Source organism: Sus scrofa, chromosome 17 (assembly GCF_054392235.1).
Source record: "Sus scrofa isolate SSC_HxYL_T2T_F1_AM1 chromosome 17, Sscrofa_HxYL_maternal_Yorkshire_Landrace_v2.0, whole genome shotgun sequence".
In the NCBI taxonomy this organism is placed as follows: Eukaryota; Metazoa; Chordata; class Mammalia; order Artiodactyla; family Suidae; genus Sus; species Sus scrofa.
In genome coordinates this window covers 17,495,001-17,515,858 of record NC_139399.1, presented here as the reverse complement: position 1 = coordinate 17,515,858, position 20,858 = coordinate 17,495,001, and the positions used below count along the sequence as shown (strand labels likewise).

The 20,858-nt window shown below is 53.7% G+C and overlaps 1 protein-coding gene across 1 annotated transcript in view; it reads left to right on the top strand.

Annotated features, from left to right (window-relative positions):
• The first annotated feature begins 299 nt into the window (after positions 1-299).
• SFRP1 (secreted frizzled related protein 1) overlaps positions 300-20,858 on the top strand; it is a 53,369-nt gene continuing 32,810 nt past the window's right edge. Inside the window, exons 1-2 of the mRNA XM_003359868.6 lie at positions 300-1,057; positions 6,155-6,232. Of these exons, the coding sequence (XP_003359916.2) occupies positions 532-1,057; positions 6,155-6,232 (604 nt within the window). The 5' untranslated portion in view covers positions 300-531. The remainder of the gene's footprint in view (positions 1,058-6,154; positions 6,233-20,858) is intronic.

Genomic DNA, 20,858 nt, shown 5'->3' with positions numbered 1-20,858 from the left:
AATTACAGCGTTAAACATCGTCTTTATCCACCGCACACTTCTATCCGTCGCCTCTCTCCCCCCTCCTTTTTTTTTCTTCCTCTCTCTCCCCCCTTCTTTCTTTCTTCATTTATTTTTTGGTTTTGTTTTTTAAGGGGTGTTGACCTGCGCTGAGTTCTAGGGAACCGACCCCTCCCGCCGGGGAGCCGCAAGCCGATTGGCCGGCGGCGCGGGTGACTGACGGGCGGGTCCTGAGCGCTCGCGGCGGCCAGCGCTGATTGGCTGGCGCGGCTCGGAGGGCTCGGCCGCGGGAGCGCCGGGGACTCGGGTCCCGCCGCCTCGGGAGCCGCGCCGCACTCGGGCCGCGCGCTCGCCTCCCCGCGCGAGCTCCCCAGGGCCCCCATCCAGCGCCGGGCAGGAGCCCGCGGCCGCTGAGCTGCGGCGGGTGCGGACTGCGCCTTTTGTCCGCGAGGGTCCCTGGAAGTTCGCGGCGGGACGCGTGCGGGGAGGCGGCCGAGGACGCCCCGCGTCGCGGGGGCCGGGGCGCCGAGCATGGGCGGCGGGCGCTGGGCCGCGGCGGGAGTGCTGCTGGCGCTGGCCGCCGGGCTCCTGGCCGCGGGTTCGGCCAGCGAGTACGACTACGTGAGTTTCCAGTCGGACATTGGCTCGTACCAGAGCGGGCGCTTCTACACCAAGCCGCCGCAGTGCGTGGACATCCCGGTAGACCTGCGGCTCTGCCACAACGTGGGCTACAAGAAGATGGTGCTGCCCAACCTGCTGGAGCACGAGACCATGGCCGAGGTGAAGCAGCAGGCCAGCAGCTGGGTGCCCCTGCTCAACAAGAACTGCCACATCGGCACCCAGGTCTTCCTCTGTTCGCTCTTCGCGCCCGTCTGCCTGGACCGGCCCATCTACCCTTGCCGCTGGCTCTGCGAGGCCGTGCGCGACTCGTGCGAGCCCGTCATGCAGTTCTTCGGCTTCTACTGGCCCGAGATGCTCAAGTGTGACAAGTTCCCCGAGGGCGACGTCTGCATTGCCATGACCCCGCCTAACGCCACCGAGGCCTCCAAGCCCCAAGGTGAGGCGGGGGCCCCGGGACTGTCTACACTGCGCCCCGGGACGGGGGACGTGCTCCCTGGAGGTTGCTCTCAGCCGTGCCCATCGGCCCCAAGAGCTTCCAACCCGTCCGAAGTGGTGCGCGGCTGGGCGAGCCCGGCGCACACCCGGTCCGGTTCCTGGAGCCGCTGTCCCGGGGATCCAGTCTCGCTTTCTCCGCACCTGAAACAAAGCCTTAGCTCTGGTCCCGAGAAGAGCTCATCTTTCCTCTGGGAGGGACCCGAGTCCCCATGGGAATTCTGACGCCCCCCCCCCCCGCCCCCGCAGATGGGATGCGCCAGGAAACAAACACCCAAACCCCAAATCTGGGAAGCTCAGAAAGGCCGAGAAAAAGCTAAGGCTCAGCTTTGTTTATTTTCTTAGGTTCGGGGAGCTTTTAAAACGCACACACATACACACAAACACACACATACACAACTCTTTCCTTAGCTAGTCATTCAGCTAAGTTGCTCCAGGACTGGTGCGGAGAGGACCAAGAAAAAAGTTTAGAAACTGTGGGGCTTTCTTCCTTTCAGGTAAAGACTCGGGGAGGCTTAGGGATGGAAAGGCTCTTCTCTGTGCTTCCTGCATCCCTCCCCCGCTGCCTCTCTCATTTACACAAATCCTCAAGTCATTAGAAAGATAAAATTGTCATTAGCTCATTGTTGAGTTCTCCTGGGGGGAGCGGGGCTCCCGCAAATTGGAGCCTTTCCTAACAGCCCCTCCCACTTAAAGGGCCCTTAGTGACGGGGAGGCAGCGAAACCGAATGAAACAAGTTAATGAGCGGCAAAACACCGCCACAAAAACGAACCCAACGAAAACAACCCAGCCCAGTGGCCGGACTTTTAAGAGGCGTGAGTTCAACGCGGAATTTTTCGGAAGTAGAGTTGAGGCTCAGAGACGCGGAGGCCACCAATCCCAATGCGCTGAGCACAGGGACGTACGTCCCCCCGGTCCTGGGGGACTTCTGGAGGAAAGGGTTTAGGGTGGGGGGCACCCTCTGCCTGCTGACCTAGCTCGTGGGCAAGTGATGCCAAAGGAGGAATGTGCACTGAGTGGCCCCAGAGTGAGGATGCGGTGGTGGTGAGCCGGGGGAGGCACTTCGAATTTTGAGTGCCCATGCTGATCCCGGGAAGGAGGAGATGGGACCAGGGTGGCTGTCCTGGGGTGGCAGGCCGCCTGCAGAGGGAGGTTTTGAGATGGAGAGCCCAGTGGCTACCTGGAGCAGACAAAGCACAAAATCCCAGGGGATTTGCCTTCTCCCCTTCTTCACCTCTGGCGGGGGGAAACCAGCCCAGCCAGAGGAAGCCTCGGCCAGCCCTGCTGAGGCTGGGTCCACTCACTCCCAAGGGGTTTCTTTCTGGCATAACCAGTGCTGGAGACCTTCCAAAGGGGAACCCCCTGTGGATGGGAAGATGGGACACTGGCTGGGGTGCCTGCTTATGAAGTGGCAAAGATCCTCCCATCTCCAGCCGGAGAAGGCTGGGATGGAGTGTTGGGGAGGAGGGAATCAAATAATTGCTGACTTCTTGAAGCCTTTTGCTCCCTGGCTGCTGTTGCACTTGTCTGTCTCCAGAGTCTGCCCTGTGTACCATTTTCTCTCTCCTCTCACTCCATCTCAGGGGTCTCAAGTAGTCACTCTGCAAACAGAGACCGGCTTGAAGGGACTTGGGGTCTGATTCTCCCCGCAGTGTTTTTGGTGAGAAGGCTCTGTGGGAGGCATTGCTTCTGCCTCTTGGTAGAAGTGGGTCCTACAGGACTTCCTCTGAGGCCCAGAGGCGGCTGCTGACTGTCAGCTGAGCACAGAAGTGGGAGCGTTGTGTGTGTGTAGGGCAGGTTGAGACCGACCAGACTCCGGTCCCCATGACCTGATGACTGGTGGCTCCAGAATAAGAACTGGTACTTTTGGATGAGATTAACTATACTTGTGCTATGTTGACTCTTTTCTTCTGTGAAATTAAAACTGGGTTTTTTAATTCAGTTCCCATACTTGGGCAGACCTTTGAAGTCATGCCATTAAAGATAAACTTGGTAATGAGAAATGACTCAAAGGACAACCCCCCCCACCTCACCCCTTGCAGCCTAGGCTGCATCAGCATCTGTTATGGGAGAAGCAATTGCTTCCCCCTGCCCCCAGAAAGTTATTTCTGTGTCTTGCACTTGCACTCGGACCTGTGCACTCCCAGGCCGGTTCTTCTCCCTGCAAGGTTTTACTGATTCAAGTTCTGCGAGCAAGCCCATACTTTATTTTGCTGTTGTTTAGGCATGTTATGTGGTAAATCAGCCTGGCTGTTGTAGTTACAGATTACAGAGGCCATGGTGCCCTCATTCCTCCCAAGAGCCTTCCTTAGGGTCCCTTCTCTGATTTGAAGAGCGGGTCAGGGGAGACCTGCTGTGTGTGTGTGTGCGCGCGCGCGCGCATGCATGCATACATGCACATTGTGAAATGTGCTCTGTGCATGTGTGAGCATTGATTTTTTAAAAACCCACTTAATCTTGATTCCAGTGTTGGACTTTTCTCCTCTCCTCTTCCTTAAATATGGATGAAACAACAACGCTGTGTAGTTTTTGGTTCTTTTTGAACACAATTATTTTTTTCTTTTCATGGTCATACCCAAAGCATGTATGTGGAAGTTCCTGGGCCAGGGATTGAGTCCGAGCCGCAGCCAAGGCAATGACAGATCCTTTAACCCACTGCCCTGAGCTGGAGATTGAATCCGAGCCTCTGCAGCAACCCGAGCTGCTGCAGTTGGATTCTTAACCCACTGCACCACCGCGGGAACTCTGAACATCATTTTAAATACACCTTAAAACAGTGGTTTAGTTCTGTCTCCAACCAGATAGATTTCTCCAGCTCAGGCTGCCTATAGGGCCCCCCTCAGGACAACCTGGAGAGGCCACAGGTGAATACTATCCTGCATAATATGTGGCTGTCCCAGAGAAAAGTCGAGGTGGGGGAGAGCCATACTAACCCAAGGAAGGAGCTCACTCCAGCCAGCTCCTGTAGGCCCCCCTTCAGTCCCAGAAGGAAAAGGGGACTTAGCCTATGTGACTGCCTCATCTCACTTCTTATTGAAGTGCAGTTGATTTACAACGTTGTGATAGATTCTGGTGTATCTACCAGATTCATTTTTTTTTTCTTTTTTGCCCTTTTAGGGCCATGCCCACGGCATATGGAAGTTCTCAGGCTAGGGATCGAATCGGAACAGCCACAGCAACGCCAGATCTGAGCCGCTCTTGTGACCTACACCATAGCTCATGGCAGTGCCGGATCCTGAACCCACTGAGTGAGGCCAGGGATCGAACCCTCGTCCTCATGGATGCTAGTTGGGCTTGCTACACAATGGGAACTCCTGGAATCCAATCTTAAGTTCTGGCTGAAAAGCAAGGTTTCAGCCTCTGGGTCGAAGGATAGGCCATCCGTCTTGTGTGTGGCGGGTGGCTGTGGTTCTTGCCGCAGAAAGAATCAGAATGGGGTTTGACCCTGGGCACAGAGCAGTGGGGGAGTCTCTGCCGGGCCTCACTGGGACCCTGGTTGGAGGTGGGGACTGGTAGAGCATCACCTCCCCAGGGACCAGCTGTGTCCTGGGGGCAGTACTGGCAGGTGGAGGGCTGTAGGGCAACCTCCTTATCCAGTGTGGGAAGCTCTGCCCACCTCTCTGAGCGAAGGCGAAAAAGATGCAGCTGTGGGGGAGGGAAGGGGATGAGGGGGTCCAAGAGCCTTAATAGGGGCGCATGTTACTCACCTCGCCCGCCCACTGATGAATCCAGTGCTAGCCTGGTGTGGCCTCTGGTGGTGGAGGGCCCTTAGAAAGTGCTGGTTATCTCTTAGATCAAACCCCCAGGCATATGATAGATGCTGGAGGCGATAGTGGTGATAAGCCCTCTCACCTTCTGAGGATTCTCCCCCAGACTGCCTTCTCCTTGCCATTCCACGGAGCCCCTTTACCTCCCAGGGGTCCCTCCCACAGCGGCATTTGGCTGGGAGGCGCCTCTGGCTCTGGCTTCCCAGGCTGCCTCCAGGGGCCCCCAGTCCTGTGGGCCTGCGCACACACACACCTCCTCTTCAAAGCACTTCACAGTGTGAAAATGACTTCAGAGGATCTCTCCTGTCGTCTTCTCCATCCTTCCATTTGGCAGCAGGGCGAGTGCGGCCCCCAGCCCCCACCCAGCTGCTCCTGCTTCCCCCCACCCCTGCCTCCTTCCCGCAGGAACTCACTGCAGTAGCCCTTGTGGTGTTCAGAGCCTCTGCTCACAAAGTTTGTGCGTCGGTCTGAGTTTCTTTCTTGGCTTCTGGAGAGCTGGTCGGATGGATGGGCTGTCTTGTGGGGAGTTTGGGAGCAAGAAGGGGACAGGAATCAGAGGGGGGTGTTTCAGGGAAAGGGGAGGGAGAACAGGAGACAGACAGCTGGGGTAGGTGTGCTGGGTTACAAGTCAGCTTTTGCTGGGGACCCACCACACCTCAGCAAACCATGATTCACAGCAGCTACCTCACTCAGCCTCAGATAATGCTGGTGCTAATAGATGTACCAGGGAATTCCCATTGTGGTTCAGCGGGTTAAGAACCCGACTAGTATCCATGACGATTCGGGTTCCCGTCGTGGCGCAGTGGTTAACGAATCCGACTAGGAACCATGAGGTTTCAGGTTCGATCCCTGGCCTTGCTCAATGGGTTAAGGATCTGGCGTTGCCGTGAGCTGTGGTGTAGGTCGCAGACTTGGCTCAGATCTGGTGTTGCTGTGGCTGTGGTGTAAGCTGGCAGCTGCAGCTCCGATGCCACCCCTAGCCTGGAAGCTTCCATATGCCACGGGTGTGGCCTAAAAAGCCAAAGATGGTACTGGATCCTTCAGTTCTGGTCCCCAAATTTTCCAGAAATTACATATCTGTTATGGCCTCCTGGTCTCTTTTCTTCTCAGGTTGCCCTTCAGAAATGCCTTCAGAAATGCCCTTCAGAAAAGACCTTTCATCCTTTCAGCCTGGTCAGGAGGCTGAGCTCTGCCCGAGTGGCCATTCTTCCTGGCACTGCCCCCCCCCCCCCCGCATCACTCACAGTTCCCATTCTCCGCTTTCCCTTCCTAGGCACGCCTGTGTGTCCTCCATGTGACAACGAGTTGAAGTCTGAAGCCATAATCGAACATCTCTGTGCCAGCGAGTTTGGTAAGCAAGCCCCCTGGCCATCTCTGGAAGGTTGGGCATCCCTGGCTCCTCCTGGTCCACGTCTTGGGTGCACAGAGCCTGTGGGAGCATCTTTGGGCAGCGGGGATGTATATTCTTTTCTTCCCTCCTCCCCAGATGGTTGCTTTTCTCAGGCCGATGGAAGACTAGATAGGGTAGGGAGTGGGCCGATTTGTATGGAAGTCAAACTCGGCTTCTGCCCTTCTGTGCATGTGACAGGTTTGGGGGGATCTTCTCTAGGTGTGGGGGCGGGTGGGCTCGGCCCGAGGTGGAGGGGAGCTGGGGAAACCAGGAGGTATGATGGTGGGCTTGGGCTGGTCTCTCCTCTTTTTCCCTTCGCCTCTAGGTGTCAGCACCACTCTGCCCAGGATCTGGGAGGGGAGAGTCCAGGCTTAGGGCATTGGGGGCGGGGGCTCCTAAGTCTTTCCGGCCGGCAAGGAAACTGACATCCCCAACAGTGGGAGAGTGTCCCTGCTTTCTTCCCAAATCCGGCTGGGTAAAAGGGAATTCCACATTCACACTTGCAGCCCCAGGAGAAGGCCTGGCTGTGGTTCCCCTCCCCCGCAGGGGCTGCTCTCAGGGGCTCTTCTGGGACGGTCCCTGGTGGTCTGCCTGACAGAAGACAAGAGCTTCAGACACCTTGGTAGTCTATCCTCTGGAAGAGCAGACAGGAACTGCATCCTTTTGAAGGGCCTCCAGCCTGCCTTTGTTTTATGCGGCCGCTGAGAAGGGATTGCAGCCAGGCCCACTTTGCCAAGGACGGGTTCTCAGGATTCCAGCCCTTTGCATCCCTGGTGCTGGATTTCTTACAGAATTCTTACCAGGAGACGCACCATCATAGGTAATGTGTGTCTTTATGTCCACCCAGAGTTACTTACTCTGGGTTTTCATTAGCCAAGTATAAAACACACTAAAGGGCCTTGTGCTAGTTGAAGTGCTAGGTTGGAGAGCTGCCATCATGTGAGTTGCATTAGGTGGTAACTGTACAAAATGAAACACAAAGCTGCAAGACAAGAAGAGCTGGAGAAAAAAACTGTGAAAGTGTAACTGTGTAACATATCTTCCCTGTTTCTTTTTTTTTTTCTTTTTTTCTTTTTTTGTTTTTTTGCCTTTTCTAGGGCCACTCCCGCAGCATATGGAGGTTCCCAGGCTAGGGGTCTAATCGGAGCTGTAGCCGCCAGCCTACGTCAGAGCCACAGCAACGCCGGATCCGAGCCGCGTCTGCAACCTACACCACAGCTCACGGCAACGCCGGATCATTAATCCACTGAGCAAGGGCAGGGACCGAACCCGAACCCTCATGGTTCCTAGTCGGATCCGTTAACCACTGCGCCATGACGGGAACTCCCCCGTTTCTTACTCCACCACAAACCTGTGCTAAAAATTTAAAGGACCCCTTTTTCTACATCCCTAGCTGCTCTCCAAGCTGCTGGGAACCTGAGTTCTCTCCCCTCAGTGCTCCTGGCCACTCTCTTGGTTGATAAACCTGCTTGGGAGCTCATTGGTCCTATCTCTGCCTCCTTTTTCCCTGGCCATTCCTAACAAGTTGAAGGAAACCGAACACGACAGATGTATCTCAGGGTGTTTGTCCTTGTGGCTGAAGGTGGAGTTGGGGAATTCTGACCCTTTGCTGCTGAGAGCCTCTTGAGAGCAGATGCATTTTTCGTGCTGTATTTCTTCATTAAGCATTGCTACCTGCCTTCTTTGTTCTTGGTGGGTGACCTCTAGATTTGGTCTTCCAAGCATTTTGCTGCTTGTGTTCGAGTCACATCCTTTGTTCTGATTGCCCTTTTGTTTATTTTTATTTTTGGGCCGTGGCATTCAGCGGCTGGATGTGGGATCTCAGTTCCCACGCCAGGGATTGAACCTGGGCTGCAGTGGTGAAAGGGCCGATTCCTAATCACTAGACCATCAAGGAGCTCCCATGGCTGGCATTGTAAATGAACTCAAATAAAATTGGAGAGGGACCTGCATGACGTGCAGCAACACCGACGACCCTTCGGTGTGACGGCAGTGACGCTCGATATTCACACTGTCACTCTATCAAGGGGAGCCAAACGCCCCCAAAACTGGTGGTTCTCTCGCTCCAGGATCTGCACAGCCCCACCCTGCCCCAGTATCAGGCTCTCCTCCCACAAACTGTGTTGAGAGTCCTTTGTAGAGATGCATTTGGGGATTGAGCAAAAGGCCATAAAATCCTTCAGAAATCTTGACCAGAAACCTTATGCCACTTGGCAGGGGCAGGGAGAACCTGCTTAGATAGTGCTGTGATCCCAAATGATCCTTCCTTGCTGGGTGTGTTGGGTGTGTGTGTGTGTGTGTGTGTGTTATTCAGGATCCACATTCACATTTCACGGACCCTCTCGAGATACTATAAATCAACACACCCCCTGTTAGGTGTTGATTCTCCAACGTTTCAGCAAATCCAGGGCATCGTATTAGAGTCGACTCCAAGACCTAAGGTATTAGCTGATGTTTTATGCTCAGATGACTTCTCTTGGGCTCAGCTCCTGAGGGCAGCGCTGTGGAAAATGCTGGGGCTGTGCTAGTGTCAGTGGCTGACAAGACCTGCCTTTTGTCCAGGAACTCAGATTCCTCCTGTCCGATCATTCTTTGACCCACATGTTCAGCCATCCCGCGTTTCTTGAGTGCAGAGCTCTGTGCTGTAGCCAAAAATACTGACCTAAAATAGATTAAAATTTAATTTAAAAAGTTTCTTGGAGTTCCCATTGTGGCTCAGCAAGTTACGAACCTGACTGGTATCCATGAGGATGTGAATTTGATCCCTGGTCTCTCCCAGTGGGTTAAGGATCCCTTGTTGCTAAAAGCTGCAGCGTAGGTGGTAGATGCGGCTTGGATCTGGTGTTGCCGAGGCTGTGGTGTAGGCAGCCGAAGCTCTGATTCAACCCCTAGCCTGGGAACTTCCATATGCTGCAGGTGTGGCCCTAAAAAAGAGAAAATAATATTATCTTAGCCCTCACCGAACACCAATCAGAGGTTTCCCAAGAGAATCCTGGAGTCTTAGAAACGCACTGCCTGAAGAGGGCGCTATGAGGACTCAAGGCCAGGCAAATGTTCAGGAGTTGTGACCAGAGAAGCGGGGTCTTCCTGCTCAGATTCTTTTTCTGGAAGTTTACAACCAGAATTTGTTGGGGGTGGGGTGCTTTGTGGCAACTAGCTAACCTAGAGCCACAACCCCTAGCGGTGGGCTGCAGAAGCAAAGTTTGGGAAAGAATTTGAATGTGAAGGTTGACCTTTTGGTGAAGGGCAAGGATCTAGAGCGTGCTCAGGTAGCCCACCTGTGGCCGGACATCCTCTTCCCGCCGCAGTGGGTACCAGCTTGGTCAGCAGGCCACCTGCTCACCGCGTGTGGGCGCCACAGGGTGTGTGTCACTTTAATAACCGGTCAGGCCTTGGCCAATCTGATTAGTAGTTTGGGACCGTGTGCCTTTTGCCCTGAAAAGATGAATGGCTGCTGGGCTTGGTCCTAGGGGTGTTTGTCTGCGCACAGGCGTGCTGGATGCCAGACTTCTTTATCTGGATGCGGGAGAGACTTTTATGGGGTTTTGTGTGTCATGTTCGCATAAGGCAATAAACAGGAATCCCCCCCTCCCCACCCCCGCAGGGGCTGAGCTTAGCTCTGCCCTTCTCAGCACCCTGGAGAATACAGCCTTGTTGAGAACTTGTCTCCCAGCTCAGTTCATTTAAAGTAAGCGAGGCAGTCAGCCACGCTGATGGGATTCAGTTAGGAAACAAAGCCCTTTAGCCGTGCAAGCTGACACGCCCACGGAGAGGAAAAATAATGCTTTCCTCTCTACTCCGGGGATCAAACTTTGCATGAATGGGCCCTGACGTCCCCAGTGGGAAGACGTCAGGTTGTTAGAAGGCTCTCTGGGAGCTCCAGGGACAAGGGGGCACATTCCTTCTGGGTCAGCACGCACCGGCTTTCCTGCCAGCCCGGCCTCTGTGGAGCTGGCCATGCTCCACCCATCACCGCCTCCCTCTGCATGTTGGACTCTCTGGCAGGTCTTCTTGGCCACTGGTCTGTCCACCCTGCCCTGTACCTCCTCAGTTCAGAGCGCGTTCCCACCCCCACCCCCGACAGGGAAAAAGCATCAGTAGAAACACCTGTGTGCTGATGCTCAGGAATGCAGCTGGATCAGCCCGGATCAAGCACCAGATGTGTGGAAGCCAGACGGTTCGCTGGTGCAAAGTCCCCAAAACACAACATGGCAGCCAGCCTGCCTACTAGGCTGCAGTTAGGACGCCCTGCCCTGCCTCGCCTCTCCTTCTGCCTCCCAGCTCTTCCTGCTCTTGTCTCTTCCACAGGTCGATATAAGATTTGCAGGCTGCCAGCCCTCTTAATCCTGCCATTAACAACTCCAAGCCCATAACCACCTTTCCTTTAGCTTAGCTTCTCCCAGGGATGGGAGGGTCTGATTTATTCCTGCCGTGAGGTTAGGACCCTGCCTCTGGCCACCCTCTGGAGCTTCTTCTCCCAGATTTATAAACACCCTTAAGCTTTGCTGGTCAAAGTGTGCAGGACTGTATACTTCTGCTAAGGTAGCTCAGACACTGTTTTCTCATTTTGTTTCTTTGTTTTTTTTGTTTTTTTTGTTTGAGAATTCAGGTGGCAACTTTTTTTTTCTTTTTCCTTTGTCTCTTTTGGGGCCGCACCTTCAGCTTATGGAGGTTCCCAGGCTAGGGGTCTAATTGGAGCTGTAGCCACTGGCCTATGCCAGAGCCACAGCAACCAGCAACGCCAAATCTGAGCTGCATCTGTGCCCTACACAACGGCTCATGGCAATGCCGGATCCTCCTTTAACCAGCTGAGTGAGGCCAGGGATCAAACCTGCATCCTCATGGATGCTAGTCAGATTGGTTTCCATTAAGCCACGATGGGAACTCCAGGTGGCAACTTTTGAACCCAGTATTTTCTTGCTGTGGAAAAAGATGTTTTGGCCCCCAGAAATTTTCCTTGCCTTCTGGAAGCATTTTTTTTTTTTTTTCTATTTATGTTTCCTCATAAAGAGTAAAAGCCTGCTTTGCAACACAAAACGGGGTCCAGTAGGAAAGAAAAAAATATCGTCTCTCACTCTTAGCACTGGGGAGTATTTCCTAGAAGAAAGTCTTGGTGGTTCCTGTGCCTTCACTAATTTGTTCTCACTCTGCCTCACTCTGCTTTCAAGGTGTCTTGGCTGGGCTGTTTGGAAGCGCAGTGTTTCACTCTGAAGGGGCAGTTTGATTTCTTGCAAAAAGGAGGCTCAACCTTTCCAAACTAAACCTTGGGTTTCCTCCGGCAGAGGAGGAAAAGTGGCTGCCAACACAGTAATTCTGTAAGCTGCTTCAGAGCAGGGTCTGTCTCCGGTACCATATTTTACCTAATGTAAGACACCCATGAACTGTGAGATGCGCAATTCATCACCTGTGAGACGCACCGCCCACAGAGAAAACATACTTTGGGTTAAAATGTGAAAAGCATCTGTGTCTTAGAAGGAACGAAACAAGGCCCGTTTGTACTTAAATCGTCTTTGGCACAATGTCTTATCCACGGTGGGCCCAAAGTCAAAGTTTGTCGGATGCGTGTGTGTGAATGAATGACAGAGCATGGCATGGGGATGGAAATTGACCTGCCTTTTTTTAGAAAAGGAGAAAGCTCTTTTCCAAAGGAATATGTGCAACTCTGTGTATTAAGTTGGAGGAAAAACTGCATGCCCCGTTTTGGGTCACTGAGTGTTTAAAAAACAAAAAAAAGGAAACGCAAAAGCCCTTTTTTGGATATCCAGACATCCAGTTCAGCCGAAGTCAAATGAATCAGACAGGGAAGAAGGAACTGTAACCCTGGGGTGGAGTTGGCAGGCTGAAAACAACTGGTTTTTATTGTCACTGAAGACCTCTAAAGTACGCAGCCCATCCACAGATCTGTACACAGTTGAAAGGCGTCCTGTGGTGTTTCTTGTGCGGGGGAGATGTGGGCGCGGGCGCTTCAAGTGCCCTGGAAATGAAGCTCCCAGCTCCCGGCCCATCCTGAATGTGATGGGGGTGGCTTGTTCCACCCAGAGACCACGGCTGAACAGGAGCCTTCAAAGGCTTCCAGTCGTCCGAGTGGGCTGTATGGCAGTACCCTGCTCCCCCGAGGCCTCCGACCTGGGGGCCTAGCTGGAGGAATCAGGCCCCAGGGCGTTGGAGCTGAGGTCCCCAAGGGGACCACTTTGCATGCTGAAGCCAGGTTGAGAAACCGTGAGGAGAAGGTGGGAAAAGAGCCCAAGGTTTCCCCTTCTGGTGAGCACCCCATCTGCCTCGTTAATTCTCTCTTGGTTATAACTGGCAGGAAGATACTTAGATAAGGCAAATGTCAATTACAGCACGTTTCTTTAGCATATTTTACCTTGTGAGAAAGTATGAGAGGGAGTTCCCGTTGTGGCTCAGTGGGTTAAGAATCTGGTTAGTGTCCGTGAGGATGTGGGTTTGATCCCTGGCCTCGCTCAGTGGGTTAAAGGATCCAGGGTTGCTGTGGCTGTGGTATAGGCTGGCAGCTGTAGCTCCAGTTCGACCCCTAGCCTGTGAACTTCCATATGCCACGGGTGCGACCCTAAAATAAATAAATAAATAAATAAATAAATAAATAAATAAAAACAAATAAAAATTTTTGAAAAATATGAGAAAGAACGCAGAAACCCCAAGACCCACAGGTGGGGGCGGCATCCCTGGAGCCTGCAGCTCTGGGAAATCGCCACGTCTCTCCAGGCCTCAGTTTCCCTGTCAAGTGGCAGCTGGTACCTGGGATAGGTTTTGGGGGGAGGCAGATGAGCTGGTGTAAGGAGCCCAGCCCCAGGCCCCGACTCACCATTCATCACGGTGGTGTGGTTGGGGGGGTGGGCTACCGAGACCTCCCTTCCCGCCTCTCACCAAAGACCTGGAGGCACAACTCAGAGGCTCCCTGTTGAAACCTCCCCTGAACTGCAGTCTCTCCCATCTCTTCTCTGTCTCCATCCCTGATGGAAGGGTTGCTTTCTTTGACCTGAGACATTGAGATGAAGGCACGTGGGACCGGCTGCCACAGGACTTCTCCCTCTTTGCGAAGGAGCCCAGCCCTGACCAGGTTATTCCTTGAGAAGGCCAGTGTCTTTTTTTTTTTTTCTTTCTTTAAATTATTTTTTGGCTGCACCCACAGCATATGGAAGTTCCCCGGCCAGGGACTGAATCCGAGTGCAACTGTGGCACCGCTAGATCCTTTAGCCCACTGCGGGGAATTGAACCCACACCTCCGCATCGACCTGAGCCGCTGCAGTCAGATTCTTTTTGTCTTTTTGCCTTTTCTAAGGCCGCTCCTGCGGCATATGGAGGTTCCCAGGCTAGGGGTCGAATCGAATTGGAGCCGTAGCCACCGGCCTAATGCCAGAGCCACAGCAACGTGGGATCCGAGCCGCGTCTGCAACGCACACCACAGCTCAGGGCAACACCGGATCCTCAACCCACTGAGCGAGGCCAGGGCCCGAACCCGCAACCTCATGGTTCCTAGTTGGATTCGTTAACCACTGCGCCACGACGGGAACTCCTGCAGTCTATTCTTAATGCACTGCGCCATGGCAGGAACTCTTAGTCCTTCCTAAGTGTGCGGGGTGGTGATGTGAGGTGCATTTACGTGGTTTGCCGGCATTGCTGCTATCCATCTTTGGATTTTTTTTTTCCCTTCCTCCCACCCTGAAGCTCCTTTGTATCCAAACACTAACACTCCATCCCCTCCCCCCCCACTGCCCGGGAACCAGCATTCTCCTTTCCATCTCTGGGAAGTTGACCCTTCCAGGTACCGCGTGTAAGCGGAATCCTGCGCTATTTGTCCTTCTGTGTCTGGCTTCTCTCACTTAGCAAAATGTCCTTCTTATCATTTGATGTGTATATAAACGGTCATGGAGAAGGGGAGCCAAGCGAAGGATTTACCCTCAGGTTCACCTCTGTTCCCTGGAGCCTTTGCTGGGGCGGGGGGGTGGGGGGAGGTCGGGGGAGAAGGAGTGGGTGAGGGATGAGGTGAGGTAAGGGGCTCTTTGCCCGTTTCTTTGGGTGCAGCCTTGCTGCTTGGCAGCCCGTTGTCACTCCAAAGATCAGCTGAGCCTGATGGGACCTCAAGGCTCTGCCAGTCCAGGGCCCTCCGCTCATAGATGCAGGCCGGTAAGACTCTGGTAAAGGGGTTAGTCATCAGATTGCCCAAGGCCACTCTGCCTGGCATCCCTTCCAGTTGTTGTTCCCAGCAGCTCTCAGCCAGGTAGCCCGTCTGGATTCCACACCCTTCCTCCTTCATGTCTTCTCCTGCCCATCTCGGTCCTATCCTGCCAGGAACGGCAGAGAAATCTCCCTGAGAAGGGGGCACGGGTGCTTTCGGAGTTTGCCAGGTATAAATGCGCTGATGCCTGTGCCAAATGCACAGGAAGGTGGGTTTCTTTGTGGAGAGGCGGGCAGTGCCATGGAGTAGAAAGAACTTAGGCTTCCGGCCAGACAGACTTGGATTTGATCCCAACCTTACAAGCTGAGCACCCCTGAGAAAGTCTCTCAACCTCTCTGAGCGTGTTGCCTCAGTGGCAAAATGGGGATGGTGATTCCTGTGTTGGAAGGAGAGGCGAATCCATCAAGCGGGTTCTGGAACATGGACGTTGCTCCATCCCTAAGAGTTATTGCCTCTTCTTATTGGAAAGAATTGTTTCAGGAGGGAAGTTGGCCCAGGTAGGAGGATTCAAGCACTAATAAAATCAGCTTACTTGGCAAATTGTTTTAGGAAGTGGAATGGAATCCCTCGATTGATTCTCTGGTTGACAGAGGATTAGAATGGAGAAACTTTAAAAAAAAAAAAATACCCATTTGGGAAAATTTTGAAAGCTTTACGCAACTCCAGGGTGCTGTGGTTCACAAAAGCAAAACCAAACCAAAACCCAACCCAACCAAATGAAAAGCAAGCCTATAAATATGAAAAGTTAGGTGGTCTGGGCTTTAGCTAACGGACACCCTTAAGTCACTGGAAAACTGGAAGCCAAGGGACGATTGTGACCACAGAACAAGTGAGCTTAGACTGAATATTTTCTAATTCCAAGGTGTGCCCACTGAAGGTTGTTTTTCTGTTTTGGGGTGATTTTTAGAAATCTTATTCCTGATGTGAGTTTTTCCTGCTCTTCATTTATTGGGTCTCAGATACACTTTCGAGGCCTAAGTATTGTCTGTCCCCTTTTCTTGGGCACGGACGGGTTTTCACTTTTTTCTAACAGCTGCCTTGTGATATTTGTGAGACACGGGCCCTTCAGCCAAAAAAATAGGCGGTATTCAGAAGTGAACGAGCATTTAAATATTGGCAAATTTCATCCTGCTTTGCAGAAACGAGCCAGACGCGCCAATCTGTATTTCTTTTTCAAAGAATAGCAAGTGGCCAAAGAAATGTCAGGCCCTCGCCCTGCCCCCGCCTGCTTGGAGCGGCCAATTAAACACGTATTAGCTTTGGAAGGCTTCTCAAAGGCCTATAGATTGCACTTGAAATCTTTGTATAGTCTTTCAGAAACACTGTCACACGGATGATTTATCAAAGAAAGTTGTTTATCTGGCAGTAAAATAAACTCCAGGCCTGTTCAGACCAAGATTTCCCGTGAATTTCTACCAAGGTAAACACTGGTAACTGGCAGGTTGCAAATTCCGTGTGAAAGCCAGACGCATACAATAAATATTTGAGCTACAGCTTTGCTGTGTCAGAGGCCTGGCCTGTCACCAGCGCTGTCACTCCCTCCGTGCCCAGGGAAGACCTAGGCTGGCGGGGCCATCAGGCAAGGACCAGCCAGGCCCTGTCTGCCGGAGTCACTCCTGGGCTCCAGTGCCACTTAGTGCTGGCACAGGGGACTTCCTGGCTCAGAGGGGGCAAGCGTCAGGCTGGCTTCCCTCTGCATCACACTGACAGCCCGTTCTGGATGGTCCAGAAACATCTCACTTAGGTGTCTCTGCAAGTAGACATTTGTGGGAGCACCTTGGCAGGGGGCTGGGCTGTGTTGAATGACGTGGGAGTCGAGGCTGGGCGTGGTGGTGGAGGCGGGTGATGTCACCTTGCAGATTCTGCTGAACTGTAAGGATGGGGACAGGGAGGGCTTGGGGGGCTTTGCTCAGCAGGGTTGTTAGAGCTCCATTTGGAAATAAGGCTGGGCGGGGGGGCAGATCCAGCTCTGTGCCTTGGCTCAGGCACATGGACCCGGGGCCTGGCTGAGCGAGGGAGGGAATGAACAAATGGATAGTGACCATGGAATGAGAGGAAACCAAGCCTTCTAGATCTTTCCGAGGGGAGATACTGCAGCCACTGTTCAGAGTGACTTTTCAGGGAGGGTTGCTGAGTTATAAACTGCTTGTTCTCAGAGAGCCCCTGGACTTTGGAGCTTCCGGATCACCGTGGCCTTGGTCGGGGTCCTTAAGGCAGGACTGAATTTGAAGGTGTCACGGGTGTTACCTGTGACCCATCCTGGGTCCTTATCCTGGGTGGGTCAGGTGGGGGAAGCAAGGACTCCTGAGAAGAAATGACGTTTGTGTCCCCTGTGAGGGCTCTTTGGGTTGGGGTTTCCTGTTTGAGTCTTGAGAGTAAAGGGTGTTGGGGGGGGGCGGTGGCTGTGGCGTGTGAGGCCAGGCTGCTCTGACAGCTCTTTAGGGATTGATGTGTGGATCATAGATGCTTCCTGGCCAGCAGATATTTAGGGGAATAAAGGAGTATTTCTTTAGGGCAGGAATTAAGGGAAATCATTTACAACACATTCTGGAAGGTTGTCTGTGAGTTGTAAAGAGAGGCCAAAACAGCACTTTGGCAGTAGGGAGAAAATTCGGAACCCGCTTCCCTAAGAGGCTCTCTTTCCTTCAGGCTGGATTACAAGAGAGAGTTTCTGCCCCTTCTTTTCTCTAGCCCTTTCGGCAGCGTTTTCCCCAGGACGTTCGTTCCCCTCTGGGAGCCCCTCGGATGCATTCTCTGCTCTTGGTGAGCCCTCACAAAATTAGGGAAAATGAATTCATGCTGGTGTGTCTTCCACCACAAATCCAGGCGGCTTCTGGAGGTGGCTTTACAGCCGAAGGAAATCCCTGCCTCTGTGGCTGCAGCAGCAGAGCTAGAAACAGGCCTTGAAGGAGCACTTGAAACCCGAAGCATCAGCTGGCCCCCCGCCCTGGAGCGGGTTCCCTCATGCAGGCACCACTCGGGCCTCTCAAACCCTGTCTGTGTCTGTGCCAGGGACGGCCCGTGCCCCTTCTAGCTTCCTGTGATGTCAGCTCTGATCGGGTCCTCAACAGAGCTAAGAGCCTGGGGGCTGAGACAGGCTGGGGCCGTGCTAGTTGGTCCCGGCTCTCTTGCTTTCCTGCAGAGTTCCAACTCTCAGGCCTGGAAGGAGGGCAGGGTCTCCCGTGGTGGCTGGAGAAGTTCAAGGAGGCCTTCTGGAGGCAGTGAAGGGTGATGGAGAAAGAAGGGCATCTGTGGTGTTCCTACTGTGGCTCAGCAGGTTACAAACCCAACTAGTATCCACGAAGATGCAGGTTTGGTTCCTGGCCTCGCTCAGTGGGGTAAGATTCTGGCGTTCCTGCAAAGTGCAGTGCAGGTTGCAGATGTGGCTCATAGCCTTTGTTGCTGTGGCTGTGGCGTAGGTGGCACCTGCAGCTCTGATTCGACCCCTAGCCTGAAAATTTCCTTATGCCTCAGGAGCAGCCGTAAAAAGAAAAGAAAAAAAAAAAAGGGGGGGGAGAGAGAAAGGTATTTGTGGTGTTGGGAGAAGGCTGGGAAACAAGTTAATTCTTTTTTTTTTTCTAATTTAAAAATTTTTTAGGGCTGCATTTGCGGCATATGGAGGTTCCCAGGCTAGGGGTCTAATTGGAGCTGTAACCACCAGCCTATACCACAGTCACCGCAATGCCAGGTCTGAGCCATGTCTGCGACCTACACCACAGCTCATGGCAGTGCCGGATCCTTAACCCACTGAGCAAGGCCAGGGATCGAACCCGAAACCTCATGGTTCCTAGTTGGATTCATTAACCACTGAGCCACGACGGGAACTCCAAAGACAAAAAAAATGTTTAAAAATAAAAACAAAAACAGGCATAGGATGTGTGCGCCTGTTTCCTTTTCAAAATCTATCCACAGGAGGTGTGCACAGATTTAATTCAACAGATGATTGTCAGGCTTCTGTCAAGGACGTGGCCCTACTAAGGTTACCTATTCAGACCTTGGGATCCACAGACATCCAGAGACAAGCGTTTGTGTCATTTCTTCCCAGAGCCAGGGAAGAGGGGAGGCCCCACCATCGAGGCCAAAGAGAGCGGCCGCCTCCTCCCTCCAGGCGCTCCCTTGTCGAGGAAGGTGAAACCTCAGCCAGAGGATGGCTTTGACCTGTGCATCTCAGGGGAGCTTTTTGGTCCACCTTCGTCCCTTTGCAGGCAGCCTTTCACGTTGGATTCTCAGTGTGGAGGGGCTGCCTTCATGGGCTTCTCAGGTCTCTGTCTGATGGGTGCATGGTGGAGGGCGCCTCACCTGCCCTGTCCCTGGGGCCTGCTTCAGGCCAGAGCTTCGTTAGTGGGCTTCCCCAAAGGGCTTTAGTTCCGCCTCTCGGACCCTGGCACGCAGCACTTCTGTGCGAATCCGTGTGGTGTCTCTTGCCCTTGGGAAGGAAGTGCTTCCGTGAACTGGTGACGTGTTCACGTTTGCGATGTCATAGGGGCCCGGTGAACTGACTCACGCACGCAGGACTGGTGAGTGCACATGACGGTGGCCATGCAAGGTGGCTGGGATGTGGTTCCTGCCTTACCGTCGAGAGGGAGGGGACGGAGGAGACAAAAGAGACAAGTGTGATTGAGTGTCATCATTGAACAGGAATCCTTTGGAGTTGGTCAAAAAGATGGGCAGAAGAAGAGCATTTGAAGCGGAGGAGCCACAGGGGTCAGGACACAGAGGCTTGATGTCGTCTGTGTGGGGTGGCAGTGAATGTCTGCCTTTGGCTTCTAAGGTGTACGGGGGGGGCGAGTCTCTAGAAAGGAGATTGACAGTGAAGGCAAAAGTCACCTCAGGCCCTTGACTGCTGTGCTGAGGAGGGAGCTTGTCTTGTTGGCAACGAGGGGGCTCAGGAGCTTATCTTAAAGTGTTACTGCCACTCACATCTTCAGGGAAGACCTCGGTGGGGGGAGAGGGGGAGGAAGAAGAGGAGGAGGAAGAGATGGAGGAGGAGGTGGAGGAGGAGGAAGAGATGGAGGAGGAGGTGGAGGAGGAGGAAGAGATGGAGGAAGAGGAAGAAGAGAGGGAGGAAGAAGAAGAGGAGGAGAGGGAAGGGGGAGGAGCAGAAGGAGGGGAAGGAGAAGGAAGAGGTGAAGGAGGAGGAGGAAGAAGAGGGGGAGGAGGGAGAGGAGGAGGAAGCAAAGGGGGGGGAGGAAAAGGAGGAGAAGGGGGAAGAGTAGGAGGAGGAGGGAGAGGAGGAGAAAAACCAAAGGAGAAGTTGCGTATTCTTCCGGTGATGACGTGCAGGACCCCAGGCATCAGGGGTGTGAGGTGTCTGGGGACTCAGGGCAGCGCTGGCAGGGCCTGGGCCACCCACTGGAAGGAACCCCTGCCGGCTGTTCTGATGAGGGCAGTCCGTGGCCGGGGCAGCGGGGAAAGGGCCATCTGCTGCGGTCAGGGCCCCCAGGAGACCTTGGTTCGGGCGCTCAGAGCAGGAGCCCAAGCCTGTAATCAGCTCCCACGTGGGTCACCGCAGAGCTGGTCATTACTGAGAGCGGCGGTCATTAGGCGCTGTCATAAACCCCCTGACTTGCTCCAGACCTTGTTAGCGGCCCGGGCAGGCAGCACATGGGGCCAGGAGCCAGCCCCGGGAAGGCTGAGCTGAGGCTGGGTACCTGGGTGTGAGGGGCTGGGCCAGCCCAGGTGTCTGGGGCTTTGTGGGGGTGGGGGACCTGTAGGACCAGGGAGGGGCCCTCAGATGGGGTGCATGTGCATCCACATCTGAGTGTGTATGTGTGAGTCTGAGGGCTGACTGTAGATTCAAGCTGTGTGTTTGCACACATGCACGGGCTGGTGTGTGTGCAGCGCGTCAGCCCGGCGAGCGTGGATTCCAGCCGCTCCTCCCAGCTCCCCCGACCCCCCCAGGGGCTTAGTCTCCATAGATGAGGTCAGGGGCTTTCTCCTTCCCCTGTTGCTTCAGAGAGAGACCTTCCAGAACATGCCACTGAGCCCCCTGACCTGGAAAGCTTCTAGAACCCAAGTGGGATTTCTGGGCCGTGTGCCCCCTTGCACACCCAGGGCTGTCTCTGCAAGTGCAGGAACCCACCTCCAGCCTCTGCATTCTGTTTATCACTCCAGATGCCAACTAGGCTTATTTCGTTAGGTCTTAGTATTTATAGCACATCTATTAGAACTGCTGATTCTTTGGGCAGAAGCCACTGCCTTCGCGGATTCCAGTGGTTAGCAGGGACTGGCATGAAGGGCATGGTGTAATCCCTGGGCTATAAAAAGTATCTCGGGTAGAACAAGCATAGCCTGAGGCGTCATTCAGACCTGAGTTCAAGATCTGGTTCTGCCACCTACTGTGTCAGCTCAGGCCAGCCGCATAACCTCCCTGTGACTCAGTTTACC